At 35.7% G+C, this 18,726-nt stretch overlaps 1 protein-coding gene across 3 annotated transcripts in view; it reads right to left on the minus strand.

The window, feature by feature from the left end:
- The window catches only part of TNNI3K (TNNI3 interacting kinase), a 242,231-nt gene that overhangs the window by 186,115 nt on the left and 37,390 nt on the right, over window positions 1-18,726 (minus strand). For all 3 annotated transcript variants that reach the window (XM_058176427.1, XM_058176428.1, XM_058176429.1), the window contains exons 6-7: window positions 3,979-4,077; window positions 2,682-2,820 (exon numbers count right to left, since the gene is read on the minus strand). In XM_058176427.1, the coding sequence (XP_058032410.1) occupies window positions 2,682-2,820; window positions 3,979-4,077 (238 nt within the window). The remainder of the gene's footprint in view (window positions 1-2,681; window positions 2,821-3,978; window positions 4,078-18,726) is intronic.

Below are 18,726 nucleotides of genomic sequence, written 5' to 3' on the forward strand. Positions count from 1 at the left end.
TTTTTTTTTTTTACTTTTAAAAGCATTTTTTAAAAGGTAAAAAAGCTGAAGCCTGCTAAGCAAAAAATGGGGAGTGTAGGCAAAAAGGGATGTTTGTTTGAGAGAGAGAGAGAGAGAGAGAAGGGAGGCAGGGAAGGAAGGAAGGAAGGACAGAGTACAAACCTGGCCCTAGACGCAGCTTCAGAGGATAATCCAGGGCTGGAAGGGACCTGGAGGTCATCTAGTCCAACCCGGCTCCAGCAGGACATTGTTAGTGAGTTTCTGTCTTTTGATCTCCCAGTCACATAGCCACGCCCATCCAGTCATAAGACCCTCCCCTCCCACCAAGCCATGCCCACCAAGCCACACCCACAGAACCGATAGGAAAGAAATTTAGATTTCACCACTGCTTCCATCCCTATTTGCATTCTGATTCAGGTGACTCTGAGGGTACAGATAAACCTCAAGAGCTCTCAGGGAGAGTGCCAAGGCCAGATGACTGCAAATAAATATGATCCTTCCACACACACAGCCATCCGGTCAGAACTAATCCTTCCATAGCTCCCCCTTCACCCCCACCTGCCAGAACTGATGAAGCTGCTTGGATGAGAAGCAAAACGTCTTCTCCTTCATTCTCAAGGGGAAAAAAAAAAACCCCAGTCCAGGTGCCTTTTGAAAAAGCACCTTTTGAGTTAAAAACGGCTGGAAGAAAGCAATGAGAAACCATTTTTTTATACTGTTACTAAGAAAATTACACGGAGATCGGTTCTACAGGAATCTTTATTTTTTATAAGCTATGAATCAGCATATTTAACATAAAAAGGGCATTTACTAATGACTGGCTTTTTAATTATGAAATTCATTACTGAGCAAGTGGTTGAAGGATAGAGATTTTGAGGTTTTTTGTTTTTTTTACTCGCACAGCTGCTGCTTTTTCAACAGCTGCAAAGACAAGCATGGCTTCAAGGAGCAGAAACTGAAGGCTGCATCCCCCATTCCAGAGGCAAGTGGATCTGATCAATGTCTATTTGCTGCAGAAAGAAGTGCAAATTTACATCTTACTCTTTATTTCTGCAAAAAATTATAGAGATCAGCCCCACCATCTTCCTTGTTAAAGATTGCTGCCAATTCTCCAGTAATCCTTTTGTGTCCAGAACTACCTCTCAAGAAACCTATTTGTGATCACTTTTCTCTTGTCCTTCAAAACTTCTCTGAAAAGCCAACTTTTCTATGAAGCCTTTGGTTAAACCCTCTTTAATGCACTCTCCCAAGGGACACAATTAAAGCTCTCTTTCCCCCATTTTCCCCCTCTTCACCCCAAATTAAATCCCACATCAGTTGAGCTATTCCTAGCATCTGACAAAGTCAGCTGCAGTACACCAAACCTTATGCCTTTTAATAAAATACATCAGCCTGAAAAGAGACTACTAGACTCCTCCTGACTTTTGACCCCTCCAGGGAAGAGATTATAGCATAGCTCAGGGATACAGTTCATGTTTTCTTTACAGAGGATTCCTGGTCAATCCAGTTTAAATGGATCTTAAATTTAGGATGTAAACTTAGTCTGAGGCTGCAGAACCAACCAAAACCGATAGCAATGGGCTGACGGACCAATGGTCTGATCTGATATTGTATTTGAGCTATCATATCTGGGATCAGTTAGAATTTTTTGTATCCCCTTTCAGTTTTGCAGCCCAGACCTAGTAGCCCTAAATACCTTCTAAATACCTTCTAAATAAATTATTTACTGAACTGAATCTGTATTTTTAAAAATGTATTTATTAATCAATCTAATGTACATCTCTGCCCGTCCCATGATATATGACTCTGACCAGCATACAATCATCAGATAAAACAATAGCAATAAAAAACAGTTATAAAAATATAAGAATCAATATTAAAGGTTAAATATTAAAAACAAAACATACTTGGCCGTATTTATCTTGCTTGTACTTTATCTGGCTTCTTATCTGCTAATACTTTATCTACAATTGATGACATTTTGATTGCAATTTAGAATTTTGAACACCTGCTTGTTTCCTTGTCTTTTATATATTATAAATAAATAGTATATTATTATTGGGTAAAAATAAGTCAATAAAGCAGAATAATTTAATTCCAAATATTTAATATCCCAAAGAGGTCAGGAAGTTTGGTGATGGTGATATAGTTGTCCTGGTTGTCACTGAAGTTTGATGATGTTTGTCAAGGATTTCACCAAGGACACAGTCCATGGATTGCCATTGGCTATGTTGGTTTGATTTAGAACTACCAAAATCTGCCTTGCCAAAATCCAGAAAAGCACTAAATGGCAGCAAACAGGAACAGATAAATCTAACTTTGCTGCATGTTATGCTTCTCTGAATCTTTCAGAGCTCAGGTATAATGGCCCTAGTCTGGTTGAAATCTCTTTTTATTTTTTTATTTTATTTTTTTCTGTTACCTTGTGGTTCAATTTCCAAAGAGAACAAATCAGATAGAACTTAATGCAATAACACCATCAGCAGAATGTCAAAAAAGAAGAACAGAAGAAGGTCAAGAAACTTTGGAAAGAAAAGGACCACAGGAAAGAAGTATATGGCCAGGATTTTTAGCGAACAGAAATATTGCAGTTCACATATAGATTTAAGTAATCAGATACATTACAAATTGGAGATCTCCAAAGGACAAACAACATCAAGGTTATATTTCTAATAACTTACCATCTGCTTTGGTGCCCTCCTCCATCAAAAGCTTTGCAACATTGAGAAATCCTTTGGCAGAAGCTAAGTGAAGAGGTCTATCTCCAACTTCTCCACTCACGTTTACATCAGCACCAAATTTCAATAAGAGTCGAGTTACCTGATAAGATTTTATTAGTCAGCATGAAATTTGTAAGCTACATTTTAAGCTACATTTACATGTTCTATGAAATCAAAGGAAAATACATTATGACAAGCCCTCTTATTAGGGTCTGTTCTTTTCTATAACATCATTTGTTATAGAAAATGTATTTAACTGTTATAATGAGAATCAAGATGGGTAGTCTTGAGTTATAAGGAAATTGCATGTTGACAGACTTTTAGGTGGAGTTCCATTTCTTTTAAAATACGACAGTTATTAAGAGCTGTCAACAACTTATTAGTTTACTTAGTGATATAAATAGCAAAATAAAATAAACTGCCCAGAACTTAGCTATAGTTTACATTCCAAAGCCAAAATCTTATCATGAAAGCACCATATGCATTTTAGCATAATTTCACCAACTGTGACTATTTGTTCCAAAGCAACTTATACCAAAACAAAGTACATCAGCCTCAAAGTCCTACGCATAAAGATCTTTCTACTTTAACTGGATGACTCAAATTATAGAAATCTCAAAGAGGAGCATTCCAGAAAAGCAAATATTGCATATACCGTTACTGTAACTGACTATATGATTAGGTTCTTTGTTAGTTTCACTTTTCAAATTACTTCTGGAAGTGGTTATCTGTTTTGTTTTGCTTTTAAATCTAGGCAGTATTGCAAGACCGCAGGAAATATACAGTGCCTAAAGAATATGCTTGCTTGAATAGGTAAGCAAGGTTTTGGGGTATACTGAGTACCATATTATTATTATTCTAGCATAAACACAAATCATAGAGAGTCAAACATCATTAACAGCAAGACCATTGAACAATGGCTGTCACTTACTATCTATGCGCTATTATTCTGGATAGCACTATGGGTTGGGACCCCATAATAATGGAAACAAGAGGCAGGGTCCCATCCTACTAACTGAGAGCAGCTATTTATGACAATATTTTAGGAGTTATCAGTGAAATCCTATCTCAGAACTTCAGGGGATGGTCCCAGCATCTCTTGGGTTATTGCAAGAAATTTTAAAACATTGATTATTTCAAATGAAACTATTTGGAAAGAATGTGTGGGAAAAACCCATGGCCACATCACTTTCTCTTGTTTATTATACTGTACATAAAATTTCCCATCTGTGAGCAAGAGTGACAAACTTTGCCATACCTGTTCATGACCATAATATGCTGCAATGTGTAAAGGGGTAAAAAAGACTGCATCTTGAACATTAACATAAGCACCATGTTGTAGAAGTATATCAACAGCCTAGGAGGGAAAGGAGATATTTTAGTTAGAATACCTAAACAATTGCATTTGTGGAATGTTACTTTTTGAATGCTATATTTGTGTTAAATAAATATTAGCATTGCACCACAGATACATTTTAGTCAAGAGAAAAGTTTTCACAAATTTCTTCAAACACATAGAGAACTTTATCTTCCATTCTTTCATTTGAAAAGGCCAATATTCAGTCAACATTCAATCTTTAACTATGCATAATTTGCTTGTTAAAAATGATAAAAACCAAGAAGTAAATAGAGGGTATTGGAATATTTGCTGAAAAGTAACATATCTCTGATACTGAGAAATGAATAATATTTTATAACCACCAACTGTCAATGCGATGTATAAAACACTAGTTTTATATAGGTCCATTAATTTCACATCAAGTTAAATGTTCAGAATGTTCATTGGACTGTATATAAAATAGACTATAATATGGGCTTCAGGAACTTTCATTCCTGTACGCCAAGACAAGTGGTTTGATCCTACATCTTTTTTGAAACATGCTATAAATAAAATTCCCTATTTATGATCAAACTTGGCATAGTAAAATATTCAACTGCAGTTAAGTAAGTTTAGCTGAAATAAATTCAGGTTCATAGCAATAGCAGATTGCTTTCAATATTCACAAAACCCTCCCAGTCTGGAAATCCTCTGACATCCACCCGAGGAGGTCCCCGTTATCTCTCCCTCAGTGCCTTTCACAAGCAATCCTTTCCAGCTTGGAACATTGGCAATTTGGAGAGATAGGTTCTACACAAGTCTTCTCCCATAGCAAGAATGTAATAAAACAAAATTCAGAAGCAGAACTAAGTGAAGCATATTGGTTGCCTCTTTTTGTTTCACTCTTGGGGGGAGTGTGTTGCTTCACCAAGGAGGAGACAGTGTTCACTCTCAGAGGAGACTGTGTTGCTTCACCAAGCAGCTTTCATACGTTCCTTTGTCTGAACCTTTGTTGATGCAAAACATTCCTTCAAACCTTCGAATAGTCTCAAGCTGATTTTGCAGAGCTGATCGTACGGAGTTTGGAAACTATTTTATATCCTTCCCAGGAGATGCTTCTGCTGTGACATCCATGAACAAGTATCCTCCATCAGAGCTGCACATTCATCTTCACAAGGGTGCCCTCTCATACACTTGAGCTAGAACTACTGGAGCTGAAACTTGATACTTTCCAGTTTTCAACTGATGTGAAATCTTTCTTATATATACACTAACACTTCCTCCTGCAAACAATCTTACTGTGCTTGTGATAAACTCTTCAGTAACATCACCAGGACTTGGAGATCATGTATCAAGACTTGCCTTTCCAAAAAACTCCATTTGTTTCATATTGCAGTTTTATGCATAGACTTTTTTATAATGTTATTCTAAGTTGTGTAGTTCAGTTGAGAAATTACAGTACTTCTGAAGCTGATTTTATCTCAGTCATGAAGCGGTAAAAAAAGAGCCAGCTTCTAGACACGGTCTTAAATGAATTATTGGAGGAGGCAGTGGGTTTAGGATGAGCTTGTCTGTACTATTTGATTTGTGCATTTCAAAATATCAGGGTATGCTGTGCCAAGGGATTAAGCAATTTGCTTGTATTTAATAGGATTTGCATGTCTTTTCCCATTACAGGATAATATTGTAAGTTTCATCTACAACTGAAGAAATCTTCTTGGAAGCTGTGGTTGATATATCCATAAATATGCTAATAATTTAAATGGATGAGGCAAAAGAGCATAGGTATTTGCAAATCTTTCTTAGTGAAACAACCTGAAGTGGACTACCCCAGTTCAAAATTCCTTTCAACAATTACTGAACAAACATAGCAATACAGCCAAACACAAATCATAATATATAGGCAAAACAAAGGTAAGCATGCAATTGAGAATATAATAAAGATATTTTGGAGTGCAATTAAGGTATCAGGATTCAGAAGATACAGTTCAGACATTTTTTCTCTACAAAACAGAAAAAGAGCTTCTATTGGCTTGATGAATTAAGCAGAATATATTTGTTAAGTAATGAATATAGCCATTTTTGAGTGTTAACTGGCCTCTATTTTTGGAATAAAATGATAGTGTTTGCACACAACAAGAACATGGTTGCAAAATTAACTAACAAATTGATTCCTAAATCAATTCAGATTCCTTCAGATTCCTAAAGACTCTGGGCCACCCATATATTCATAATGACAGATAAAGTGATCCTGGTGCCGTCCCTGCCGGGTAAGTATTTTCAGAATATCGGAAAGATAAATGTAGAGTTAGAAATCCTTCTAATATTGTTTTTGTCCCATAAATGTAGTGTAGATGAGTGGCCATACAAATATGATAAACAAAATATAAATTAATATTCTGCCGGAATAAATAGCATTACTGTAATTCTTATGCTGTCTCTTTCTTAACCTGTCCTACACTGAAGGGCTGACAAACATTGTGGCATGGCCAAAGCCTATTATTTTTATTTAGAAAATCATCTAACATGAAAGTATACTCTAGCCAAAGTTATTAACAGTCTTAATTCTATTTATTTATTTAGACTTAAGCATAAGTACTTAAGCATAAAGACTGTGACTTGGCAAAATCTTTTTTCCCCCTTTCTTTTTTCCTTTTTCCTTTGAGTTGGTGCTGACTGCCTAGACATGTTTCTGCAGTTTTCTAGGCAAGATTTCAGAAGTGGGTTTGCCATTGCTGGCTTCCTAAGGCTGAGGTAAAGTGACTGAGGTAAAGACTGGCTCAATATCATTCAGCTGGCTTTGTCACTAAAGTAGCACTATTTTACAATCTCCTGGTTTCAAGTGTGGGATCTTAACCGCTAGACTAGTGGTAGTCAACCTGGTCCCTACCGCCCACTAGTGGGCATTCCAGCTTTCATGGTGGGCAGTAGGGGTTTTGTCCGATACTGAAGCACTTTCCTTTTTTTTTTAATTTAATTGACTTTTTAAAAAAAATTCATAGCATTATTTAAAAACATTTTCATTAGGTTTTCATAAAATTCCCCATGACAATTTAAATTTCTGAAAATATATTATTTGTATCATCCGCACCTAAGTTTAGTTCATGTTACATAAGTGAAACTAAATGGCACTACAGTGCGACCGCAAACAAAAGAGCCTTGTTCCAAAATAGCTTGCGCATCTCCCCCCATACCACCCAGCTGTAACAGACAAGCAGAGCTGGTAGCTGGCGCCCCCCCCCAAACCTAATCCACGATGCACGAGAGGTATGCACAGATGACGATACACTTTATAAATCACCATTACTGTGGAACCAGTGGGCGGTTAGAAAATTTTACTACTAACAGAGATACAAAAGTGGGCGGTAGATATAAAAAGGTTGACTACCCCTGCACTAGACCAAACTGGCTCTTCAAAGCCTATTGTTTATTTTTTTTGGGGGGGGGAGATTAAATAAATATCAGCTTGATCTACCAAAGTTAGAAATTTAACATTGACTTTCACTTGCCTCGCAGCAATTAGTGTTACTCTAAAATGTTCCTTTTTGGCTAGATCATATTCAGAAGACCTGTCTCCAGTATATTAATACTCTCATTTCTATTTATTTATTTAGATTGGCCCTTAAGTGCAATTTAAGTAAAGTTAAGGCAAAGTAATGGCTCCAAAAAGAAAAGGTCATACATAATAGGACTATCACATTAATTAGAAACTAGTTCAGAAACTATCTATATTTCAGTTTCTCTTCACCTAACCAATTTATTTTATTAGCAATATAACCTTTGCCCCTTTCTCATTCCTTCTTTGTTAAGAAAATTATATCCAAAGTCTTTGAGCTAAATTAAGTCCAGTTCTACATGAGATCAACAGTTAAGGTTTATTTAAGGGTTAGAGAGTCTTGTCCACAAATGCTAAAATGTAAGATAAACTACACTTTTTCTTTTCTTGGACAAGGGTAACAGAAAGATTTTTAACACAATCTGATCAATTATTATTGCCTTTTTGGAAGCAAAATTAAAAAGAGAAAGATAATAATTAAGGCCCGTTGATTCTAAAACTTCTATATGTCTCTGTGTTGCAACTTGCAACCTTGAAAAATATGCCATTTTTCTGAATATTATCATCATTTTCTTTTAATTAAGCCATCTAAACCGAACTATGATGAATTTTGAATACTGTCCCAATTATTTCCAATTTAATATACCCTAATACAATCAGCCATGTCCTCTAGGTACAATTTATTCACAGCTAGCAATTTTTTTTCAACTCTAAGTTGCTTTGTATCTGGCTAACTAGCAGATAGAAGATATATCAAAAATCATACTTTTAGAATTCTAATAAACTATTGTATATATTTTTTCTTAAGTATACCAAGTCCCAGATATAGCGCTGTAAATACACATGGTTACAAGTGCTGTTAATAAATACAATTAGATAATGGGTATATTCAATATTAAAATATGTAAACATTTTAAATATTCCAAAATACAATGTTTTCCCAATTTATGCTGGCATCTGAATGAGTTTGCTAATATAATTAATCCTCAGAATGTCTAATTACAATTTGCTTAATGGAAAAAAATATCATTATATATCTAATGTATCTTTCAGCTTCCTTAATTTCCATAACATTTCTGTCATATACATCAACAGTTTATTACGTCTTTTTAATTTTGCTTGTTAGTGCATTGCTGAACTATGGGTTCATTCACAATAGTAATTTGTGTATAATGCTATCTCTGTATCTTGTTTTCATGCTGGCGTTCCCATTATACCCACCAGAGCACTCAATTTAACTTAAGCTCAATTGGGCATCTGATGTTAGACAATGCTCTAAATTTCTAAACTAAAATGAACACGAGTCCAACTGAAAGTATTTGGAAAATACGCAAAAAAGGGAAAATAACAATGATATTATGTTGTGGTGTGTTTATAAACTGCCAAGGCAGCCAGACTATCTGGATAATGACCTCCTGGATCTGATTATAACTTTTTTCAGGAAAGACACATGTTCATAATGAGATATTTTAACTTCCCAGACATCCATTGCAAAAATAACTTGACTAAATCTGAGAAGTTCTAAATATTTCTCTGTCTTTTTCATATTCCAGAAAACCAAGGAAGACAGAAGGGAATTAATTATTCTAGATCTGATTTCTGACAATATATAACCATTGGGAACTTTTGAGAGGAAGAGATATATCATCTTAGGATCCATGGTATTGGGGATAAAATAATTGAAGCATAGGGAGAGAGAGGGGGAGGGAGGGGGAGAGGGAGAGAGATAGATAGACAGAGACAGACAGACAGACAGACAGACAGACAGACAGACTTACTTTTAGGGGAGATAATTTCAACAAACTTATAGAATTGCTAAGCAGCATCTTATGGGAAAATTTCACCAGGCTAGAGCAATGTTTCTCAATCTTCTCAAGTTTAAGAAATGTGGATTTCAACCCCCAGAATTTCTTAGCTAACCTTGAGAAAGTAAAGTAGATATTAGGAACATTTTTTCTAAGACCTGCATTAAATGATGGAACAGACTGCCTCTAGAGGTGGACGGGAGGTGTTTTAAAAAAAGGTTGATAGCCATCTGCCAGGAATATTGTAGAAATGATTTCCTGCACTGGGTTGGAGTGAACCAGGTATTTTCCAAGGTCTCTTTCAATACTTACATTCTAAGATTCTGTGAAAAAAGACAAACAAGCCCCCCTGCCCCACAAATTGTCAGTTTGTCACTTTTCCACTTTGTTAAGAATGTCCTTATGATAATGTTATTATAACTGGTTTCTGAAATACTGTTGTTATAATCACAACAGTAAAAAAAATATGTTCAAGCTAGTCCCTTTTTCTTCCCGTGTCAGCTAATTTTGCTTGAAATTTGGACCCCAAGCTGTTAAAAGTTGCTCTTCCTGAACTTTGCAGCTTTCCTTAACTATTGAAGATGAAAGTGAAGAGTCTTTCTAGTTCTCTTTTTTTACTGTTACCATTTTCTATTGAGTGGCTATTGAACTTGCTCAGCCTCTATTAGGTTGTTATTGCTATATGTTGTTGTTGTGTTTTCCTGTCTCTTTGAGAGCTGTACTTTTTGCTTGACCATATGATATCTCCCTCTTCTTTGCCAGGCCCAATTCTATAGCACTTGCTACCCCAGCTTGCTATTAGAATAATTTGTAATTACTCAATTATATCCATAAAAAGGAAAATAAAAAGTAAATCTAGGAAAAGTGACTGGAGGTTGGGGTTTTTGTTTTGTTTTTTTGGATGGCAGAATAGAAAATCAGAAAATGTTCACATTTTATAATATATGATGTCTTTTAAATATATCAGTTAATGTAAATTTGTACAAGGACCAGAGCCTCCCAGGCTGGATACTGTATATGCTATGGAAAATCCCACAGCTCACATTGAAGGTATCCAGCCCAAAGTCCTTAAGTGCACATGAAGGATCTCCAAAACTTTAGGAAAGGGAATCTTATTACAAAAGTGGGCAATTTTGGTGCAAGTGGTAAGCAGACCAATTTCATACACCAACAGCACCAGACATGTTATGCTATGGATTTTTAGCAATGGGCTTTAAATAGGTTCCCTATTAGTGAATAAAGAGTGGCATCTATTTTATTTCCTTGAACTAAAATAATGCTTGTGCAAAGAAAGTATTTTCAGTGCAATTACAAAAAGAATTATGTTGTGTAATTTTGTGCAGGCTTTTAACATCTGTTGTCTAATAGAAATAAGTGTCTTCATTGATTCCCACCCCCCCAAGAAACAGGTGATACGGCATGAGGTAATCTGCCAGTCTCAGCTCCAATCTGAGACTGATATATGTCCCTTCCCTTCTCCAACCCTTCTATTTCTTCATAAGCTTTTAGATTCCATCTTAGTCAAGCTGCAAATAAATGCTTCTGTTCAGGAAAATGTTAAAAACAAAAAGCTATCTTATGCTGTTAGACTGATTCTCAAGGCCAGCATTATCTGTGCAAATTGGCCATTCTAGGTTGGATTCTTAAAGTTGGGGTTTTTAGTATAAGTTGCAAGCCACTGTGATTGAGACAGTTTAACCTAGTCTTTAAGGTGCTTGCCTAAAAACAGGAGACTGTGAGTTCTAATCCTATCTTAGCCATGAACACCAGCTGCGTAACTGTCATGGCCCTGGAACCTGGGTCTGAGGAGGAGGATGAGATGAAGCAGGGGCAGATGAAGTAGGATGGCACGGCCTCTCTCACCCCAGAGGAGTGACTGGGGGAGCAGGACGAGGCAGTCCCTGGTCCTTTGGGCCTTGGAGGGATGGCTGGAGACAGAGAAGGTGCAGGATGACTGAGCAAAGAGGAGAGGGAAAGAGTAGGCAGCAGAGCAGAGGAACAACGGAGCTCCGGAGAGGAGTGATTGCCTCCCCTTCCTGATCCTTAAGGACGGACCGTGGAGAGGAGGCAGGATCAGCACAGGGTGAACCAACGGCTCGGGGCGGGTGTATGTGCGTCCCACCCTTTATCACATGGCTCACCCGGGGATTAAGATTTAAAGAGGAGGGGAAGGGGCGCTTGTCGGGAACAAGTGTTGCCTTTTTCCAGCCACACTTGCAGTTGTCAACATCTTACCACCTTGTCTTACTGTATTTAGCCTTGCTTTGCCTGGGTTCGACTTGCCTTGATTTGCCTGGCCTGGCTGTTGGCAAGTATTCAGCTACACAGCTCTGCTTCGGGTTGTGCTGTAGCTCCAGTGACCCCTCCATGCGATGAGGACTCTCTGGAACCAGGTTCCTGAACTGTGTTTGCTCTCAGATCTTGCTACTTCTCTGGACTCACAGCTGCCAGGAACTAGTGGAGGAGCATGTGTGGGTTTGGAGTGTTGCTCTTGGACTTACGGTGAACTGTGGGAACTTTGGGGGGAAAGTTGGAGCAATAAAAGGGAATTAAGCCTTCATTCGGCTGTGTTGCTTTCATGCCCAGCCCCAGGTCTAAACAATAACTTTGGGCCAGTGACTGTCTCTCAGCCAACCCATCTTGCAGGGTTGTTGCTATGGGAAAAATAGGAGGAGGGAGAGTATTACATTTGTTTGCTGCCTTGGGTTACTTATAAAGTAATAAAGGGGGGGATAGAAATCTAATAAATAATAATGATTGTTATCCTGTTTTCCCAATCCACTTACTTCTCAGCAAAATTGAATTTCAAACCAGAGACATTATAGCTAGTTATCCTACATAATCATCAAGATTAAAATTTTCATAACAGTTGGTTGAACAGAAGGTAAATGTTGATAACTTTATTTTTTTTTAATGCAGGGTCTATACCTGAAGATTATATTCCTTGTGTGGAAAACTGAAAGAAAGGAAGGCCAGAAGGGCAAAATTGTAAAATGATTTTTTCCTTTCTATACCATGTTAAGAACATACTGCAATTTAATTGCTTTTATTATAAAGCCTAGAAGCAAAAAGATATATTAGATTTCAACTTGTTATATTTTTAATGAAACATGAGGTTTAATTGGGTCATTTTCCTTCTGCAAGTCCTCATTTTGCAATTAAAAATTAAAGCTGAAACTTGTATATTGTCAAATCTTCTCAGAATCTGATGAATTTGCCTTGTTATCCCATATCAAAAATTATTAGCAAAACTCACATACATTCAGTAATTACGATTTAGGAAAAGTGATATTATGGAAATGGGCTATAGCTTTTAAAGTAAATTTGATGGCAAGATTCAAATATCAATCTGAATCCAAAGTAATATAAATATGTAAATTAAAGCTACTAGTTTGCACTTTATTTAGTACAATTGATTGTTCATCTTGTGAATTCCTTCAGGAGTTATTTCACTTCCCAGAGGAGGCTAGTTAGACCTTGTGCATGTAAAGATGATGGACAATATAAGATCCTTCTAATATAATTGCCTGAATACATCAAATTGATTTCCACAATGTTTAAAATAAATTTTATTAAACAGTTTTACAAATAACATAAAAATAAAAATAAACTAGTAAAGAATAAAAACAGTAAAAAAAGGGAGGAAAAAAAAAGAAATGTGCAGAAAGAAAGAATAAAAAGAAATCTAAGTTTCCAATTTCCTTTTCCACAAATATAAATACAAATAGAAAATTATCTCTTATTCTGATTACAGAAAAGCTCACTCTTTTGTATTATCCATTTTTGTAACTCTCAAATCATAAGTGCATTTTTTTCATTTCAGGTAAAAAAAGTCTATAAGGAGTTTCCAGTTAGTCATAAATATACGGTAGGTATTGTTTTACTCTCTAAAAAAAAAGAGGTCAATATAGTCACCATTTTTGCCAACGATTCCTCCAAATTGACTTCTACAATTCTAACAATTCTAACAGTTGTGCTTATGCACTTCTAAATAAGTAGAAGCACTTGCAATTTTCAAATATGAATAAACTACACTATACAATGAAATCCTCCATGTAGCATATAAACAAAGATTAAAACAAAATAAAGTCAAACAATTAGAAATTAATTTTGTAAATTCAACAAAATGATCCATGTTTTCTTATATTTCCTTCGTCATTCTCCTTATAAAGTGGCAGCTGCTGTAACTAATATTTTTCCATTACCTTTTTAAAAATAATTTTATCTTGCTCTTTTTGTAATTAAAAAGGTGTTTGTTTGTTTTTTAAAAAGTGATAATTAATATATATAAACAATGTCAGTACCTCATAGTGCAGAAACCTAGAAGCTTGTTACATTCTAGCACTTAAAAAATGAATATTACACATAGTTTCTGCTAAACTACCAGACCAGGTTTACAAAAAATTCAGATTACCAGTAGAAGACAGTAAAGAGGTGCAAAAATTCCAATTCTTTGCTCCCATCTAGAGTTTTCCAAATTTTTTGCAATCCCGATCCAGTAACCTTCATTTCAGCCTCATTTCAGGTATGACTCATTTTACCTCATATCCCTTATATATCTATAGAGGTTAATCTAGATATAATTTCTATATATTAAATACATTGCTGTAGATGTTATCCTAATAAGGACATTCATAAAGTTTTGAAGTAACTGTTAGGGCTCTTTAACAGTTCTCAAGAGGTTTACTTTTCATGAATAACTTGCACACTTTTTCTTTTTTTATCTTTAAAAGAAGATAGAAAATGAACTGGATAATTCTTCAGGTATGGGACACTTCCATAGAGAAATATCTTCAAGGCCATCACCATGACATGAAGAAATCTCCAATCCAATCCAATCCAATCCAACCCAATCCTTTATTACAATAATTAACTATCATCTCTGCCCCACCTATTAAAATCATAAGATACAAATAGAAACTGAGACAAGAAGAGAGGAATACAAATATGTAGATGAGTACATAAAAATGCAAATAAATAGGCTAAAAATAAAGTGAGTACATACAGTACATTACCGAAAAAATAATAGCTGTACTGAGCTGCTGTTAAAATATACTTATTGAAATGCCAAAACACTAAAAATATTTGAATGGTATTTAAAATACTGCACTATAAATTGTTAATCTCTTAATACATTTTATGGCAAAGTTACTGGGGTTTCATAGAATCAGTAAAACTTCAAGAATATAAGATGGCTTCAGATATTCTACATCTTTAAGGTGTTGGTTATGACCTTTAAAGCACTCCATGGCTTAGGACCTGGGTACTTATGGGACCGCCTGCTGTTACCACACGCCTCCCACAGACCCGTACGCTCCCATAGAGAGGGTGCCATAGAGACTTCTCAGGGTGCCGTCCGCCAAACAATGTCGGCGGGCGGCCCCCAAGGGAAGGGCCTTCTCTGTGGGGGCTCCCACACTCTGGAACGAGCTTCCCCCGGGTTTACGCCAAATACCTGACCTTCGGACATTTCGTCGCGAACTCAAGACCCATCTTTTTATCCGCGCGGGGCTGGCTTAAATTGGGATTTTAATGTTAAATTTATTAATTTTAAACGGGGTCTTAGTATGGTAAATTTTAATCACTGGGCTAATTTAAATAAGTTTTTTAAATCGTATTTTAAACTTGTATATTGTATTGTCGGTTTTATTATGCCTGTACACCGCCCTGAGTCCTTCGGGAGAAGGGCGGTATAAAAATCAAATAAAATAATAAATAAATAAAATCTTGCACTCTTTTGTACAACAGAATTACAGGTCTCACAATACAAATAAAGGAGGAATTAAATTATGCTCAGTTACCAGTTGATATGAAAGTCACCAGCTGATGTGAAAACTAATCTCAATGTTTTTGAGTCTGTCATTTGCACCTCTATAACTGTCTGGTTCGGTTCTGCAACCCAACAAGAAAAACACAGACTTCAGAGGATAATTAGAACTGCAGAAAAAATAATTGCTACCAACTTGCCTTCCATTGAGGACCTGTATACTGCACGAATCAAGAAGAGGGCCGTGAAAATATTTGCAGATCCCTCGCATCCTGGACATAAACTGTTTCAACTCCTACCCTCAAAACAACGCTATAGAGCACTGCACACCAGAACAACTAGACACAAGAACAGTTTTTTCCCGAAGGCCATCACTCTGCTAAACAAATAATTCCCTCAACACTGTCAGACTATTTACTGAATCTGCACTACTATTAATCGCTTCATAGTTCCCATCACCAATCTCTTTCCACTTATGACTGTATGACTATAACTTGTTGCTGGCAATCCTTATGATTTATATTGATATATTGATCATCAATTGTGTTGTAAATGTTGTACCTTGATGAACGTATCTTTTCTTTTATGTACACTGAGAGCATATGCACCAAGACAAATTCCTTGTGTGTCCAATCACACTTGGCCAATAAAATTCTATTCTATTCTATTCTATTCTATTCTATTCTATTCTATTCTATTCTATTCTATTCTATTCTATTCTATGTTGTCTCCCTCGGACTCTACATGCAGCCATGCCAAATTTTGCCACAGTTTGTGTGACAGAATTTTTTTTGTTTGAAAGAGAAGTAAAGAAGTGTAAAATTTCTCCGAATGGTGTGGAAATTGCAGCAAAAGAGGTGTGATATATTTGATGCCACACTCTCTCTAGAGGTACAGGATGATAAAACATGCACAATATTTTCTATCAGTCCTAATTCACAAGGTCAGATATTCTCTTGTATAAAATATTCCTACGTGACCCCATAATACTTGTCCATAGGAAGATATCAAATAAAGCTTCTACCTCTACTGCATTTTGGAAGCAGGAACCAAATCCCCGCCCCCAGATTTTCCTCTGAAAAGCATAACCCTTTCTCTAATTTTCTCTGCAAGGTTGCTTCTTGTTAGTGATTGGTAACCTTAATCCATTGCTCCTACAACTTTCTCATAACCCAGGGATGTCAGAGGCGGAAGCATCACGCGGAGGCTACACCCACCTCACCTCCGCGGATAGGAAAAATGTCGTGAAACATCACATGATGGTAATGTGACGTGGTGAGTTTGACACCCGTGTCATAACCTATGCAAAATAAATATTGAGAAAGAAACACCAAGGGAAGGCAATTTTAAAGTTATGGTCTGTTTTTACTTGAATTGAACATTGTTACAAAATATATATATTTATTTTATTTATTTATTTATTTATTTATTTTGTCAAACACAATATATATATAAGTATAAGCATGAAATAACCATACAAATTGAATACAATTAAAGGGAACATTAGGACAGGAACGGTAGGCACGCTGGTGCTCTTATGCACGCCCCTTACAGACTTCTTAGGAACGGGGTGAGGTCAATAGTAGCTAGTCTTTGGTTAAAGCTTTGGGGATTTGGGGATGAGACCACAGAGTCAGGTAGTGGAAGTAAGACCTTTGGAATTTTGTTTTTCTTTTTGGCAATAATTAGTGACTGCTATACATAACCCCCAGTAAGCCCAATCCCTTGAATATCGAAAAAAAAAATTCAAACTGGCTGCTAACATCCTCTGAATTATCAGTCTTGCAAAATCAATTTGAACTTTCGCACATTCTAAGAAGTAGTTAGGGGTTTAAGATACTCAAAATATATACTAATTGAAAGTCCAGTATTATAATTCAGACCTATTGCCAAAAATCACTACTGTTGCCTTTTTGATAGTTTTCTTGCTTCTTTTTAGTGTATTTTTATTAGGCAATTTATAAAAAAAGGAAATGGGGGAGGAAAAGTGATAAAAAAGAATAAAATACAAATGATTAAACAAGGAATTTACAAATGTCATAGAGATAATAATTATCCATTATGTCCTTCATTCACATTCACAGTCATTGTGAATGACTGACTATATTATTTCTAAAAGCTTGAACATTGCTATTAAGCTCTAAGCATGTTGTGAAGTTATTATTTTTTCTTTCTTTAAGATTCCCTTTGTTTCACTCAGCTTTTGTTTTCTTTAATAAATCTACCTGTGCTCTTTTGTATTGTTTTTTTTTTCAGTCACTTGAAAGATACTCCAGATCAGGGGTCTCCAAGTCTTAAAGGGACCAAGATTGGAGACCCCTGCTCCAGATCACATGTACCTAGAAAAATGAACTGGGATACCGGTGGACTTACTAAAGAAAAAAAAAATCCAAAAGTTCAGGCAGCTCAGTCAAAGCAAAATAACAAATGTGCAAGCAAGCAAGATTCTGCTAAGTTTGAATTGGAGAAATGTTGCATGTCAGACAAGAGTACTTTAAGTGTTTTAAACATTTGTATTGTTTGTAGGTTTGCTTTATTATTTGTTTTTGTTTTGGTATTATTTATGTTTTCATTGGAAGTTGCACAGTCATGAAGATGGGTGGCTATATAAATGGAATACATGCTGTACATACATACATACATATAATACATACATACATACATACATATAATACATACATACATAGACATAAAAAAGTAGTTACAAGCACCAAGCTACTGAGAAATACCTAAAGCAGGTGCTTTTTTTCTTGCCTCTGTGGAACCAGTAAAATGCATGAGTTTGACTAGAACAAAGTGCAGGAAGCAAACTGGCCATCAATGAGGCTGCATTAAGACCAGTTTGATTTAGTGAAAAGTACCAGGCTAGAAACTAGGAGACTCTGAGTTCTAATCCTACCTTAGGCATGAAAGCCAGCTGGGTGACTTTGGGCCAGTCATTCTGTCAGCCTAGCCCACTTCGACAGAGTTGTTGTTGTGGGGAAATAAAGGAGGAAAAAGGAATATTAGGTATATTTTCTGCCTTAAGTTATTTATAAAAATAATAAACAATGGGATATAAATAAATAAAATTCATGATGGGCTGGATTCAAATAAAAGAAGACAATGTTCATTCCTGGCCTTTATTTATAAAAGATATACTGTATCTGGCAGTGCCAAATTCCCTAATACTAACCTTTTTAAGCTGGTACGTATGTTGCTAATACCAGAGCAGCTTCTGCTAGTGAAACCAAGCTGATGCAATTTGACATTATCCCGAACATTCTTGTTGTCTAATAATAAGCTAGCACTTTCCACATTTCAAGTTAACTATTTTGTTCAAGCACATTTGAAGAAAACAGGCTACACTTCAGTTTGCATCATCTTAATTTTTAATTCATGATTTTAAAGAGGTAGAGCCTTTATTTATTTATTTATTTATTTATTTATTTATTTATTTATTTATTTATTTATTTATTTATTTATTTATTTATTTATTTGAATACATATTAAATAATATATATAAGTATAAGCATGAATTGAATACATAAAATGAATACAACTAAAGGGAACATTAGGAC

Source organism: Ahaetulla prasina, chromosome 3, assembly GCF_028640845.1.
Source record: "Ahaetulla prasina isolate Xishuangbanna chromosome 3, ASM2864084v1, whole genome shotgun sequence".
NCBI classification, from domain to species: domain Eukaryota; kingdom Metazoa; phylum Chordata; class Lepidosauria; order Squamata; family Colubridae; genus Ahaetulla; species Ahaetulla prasina.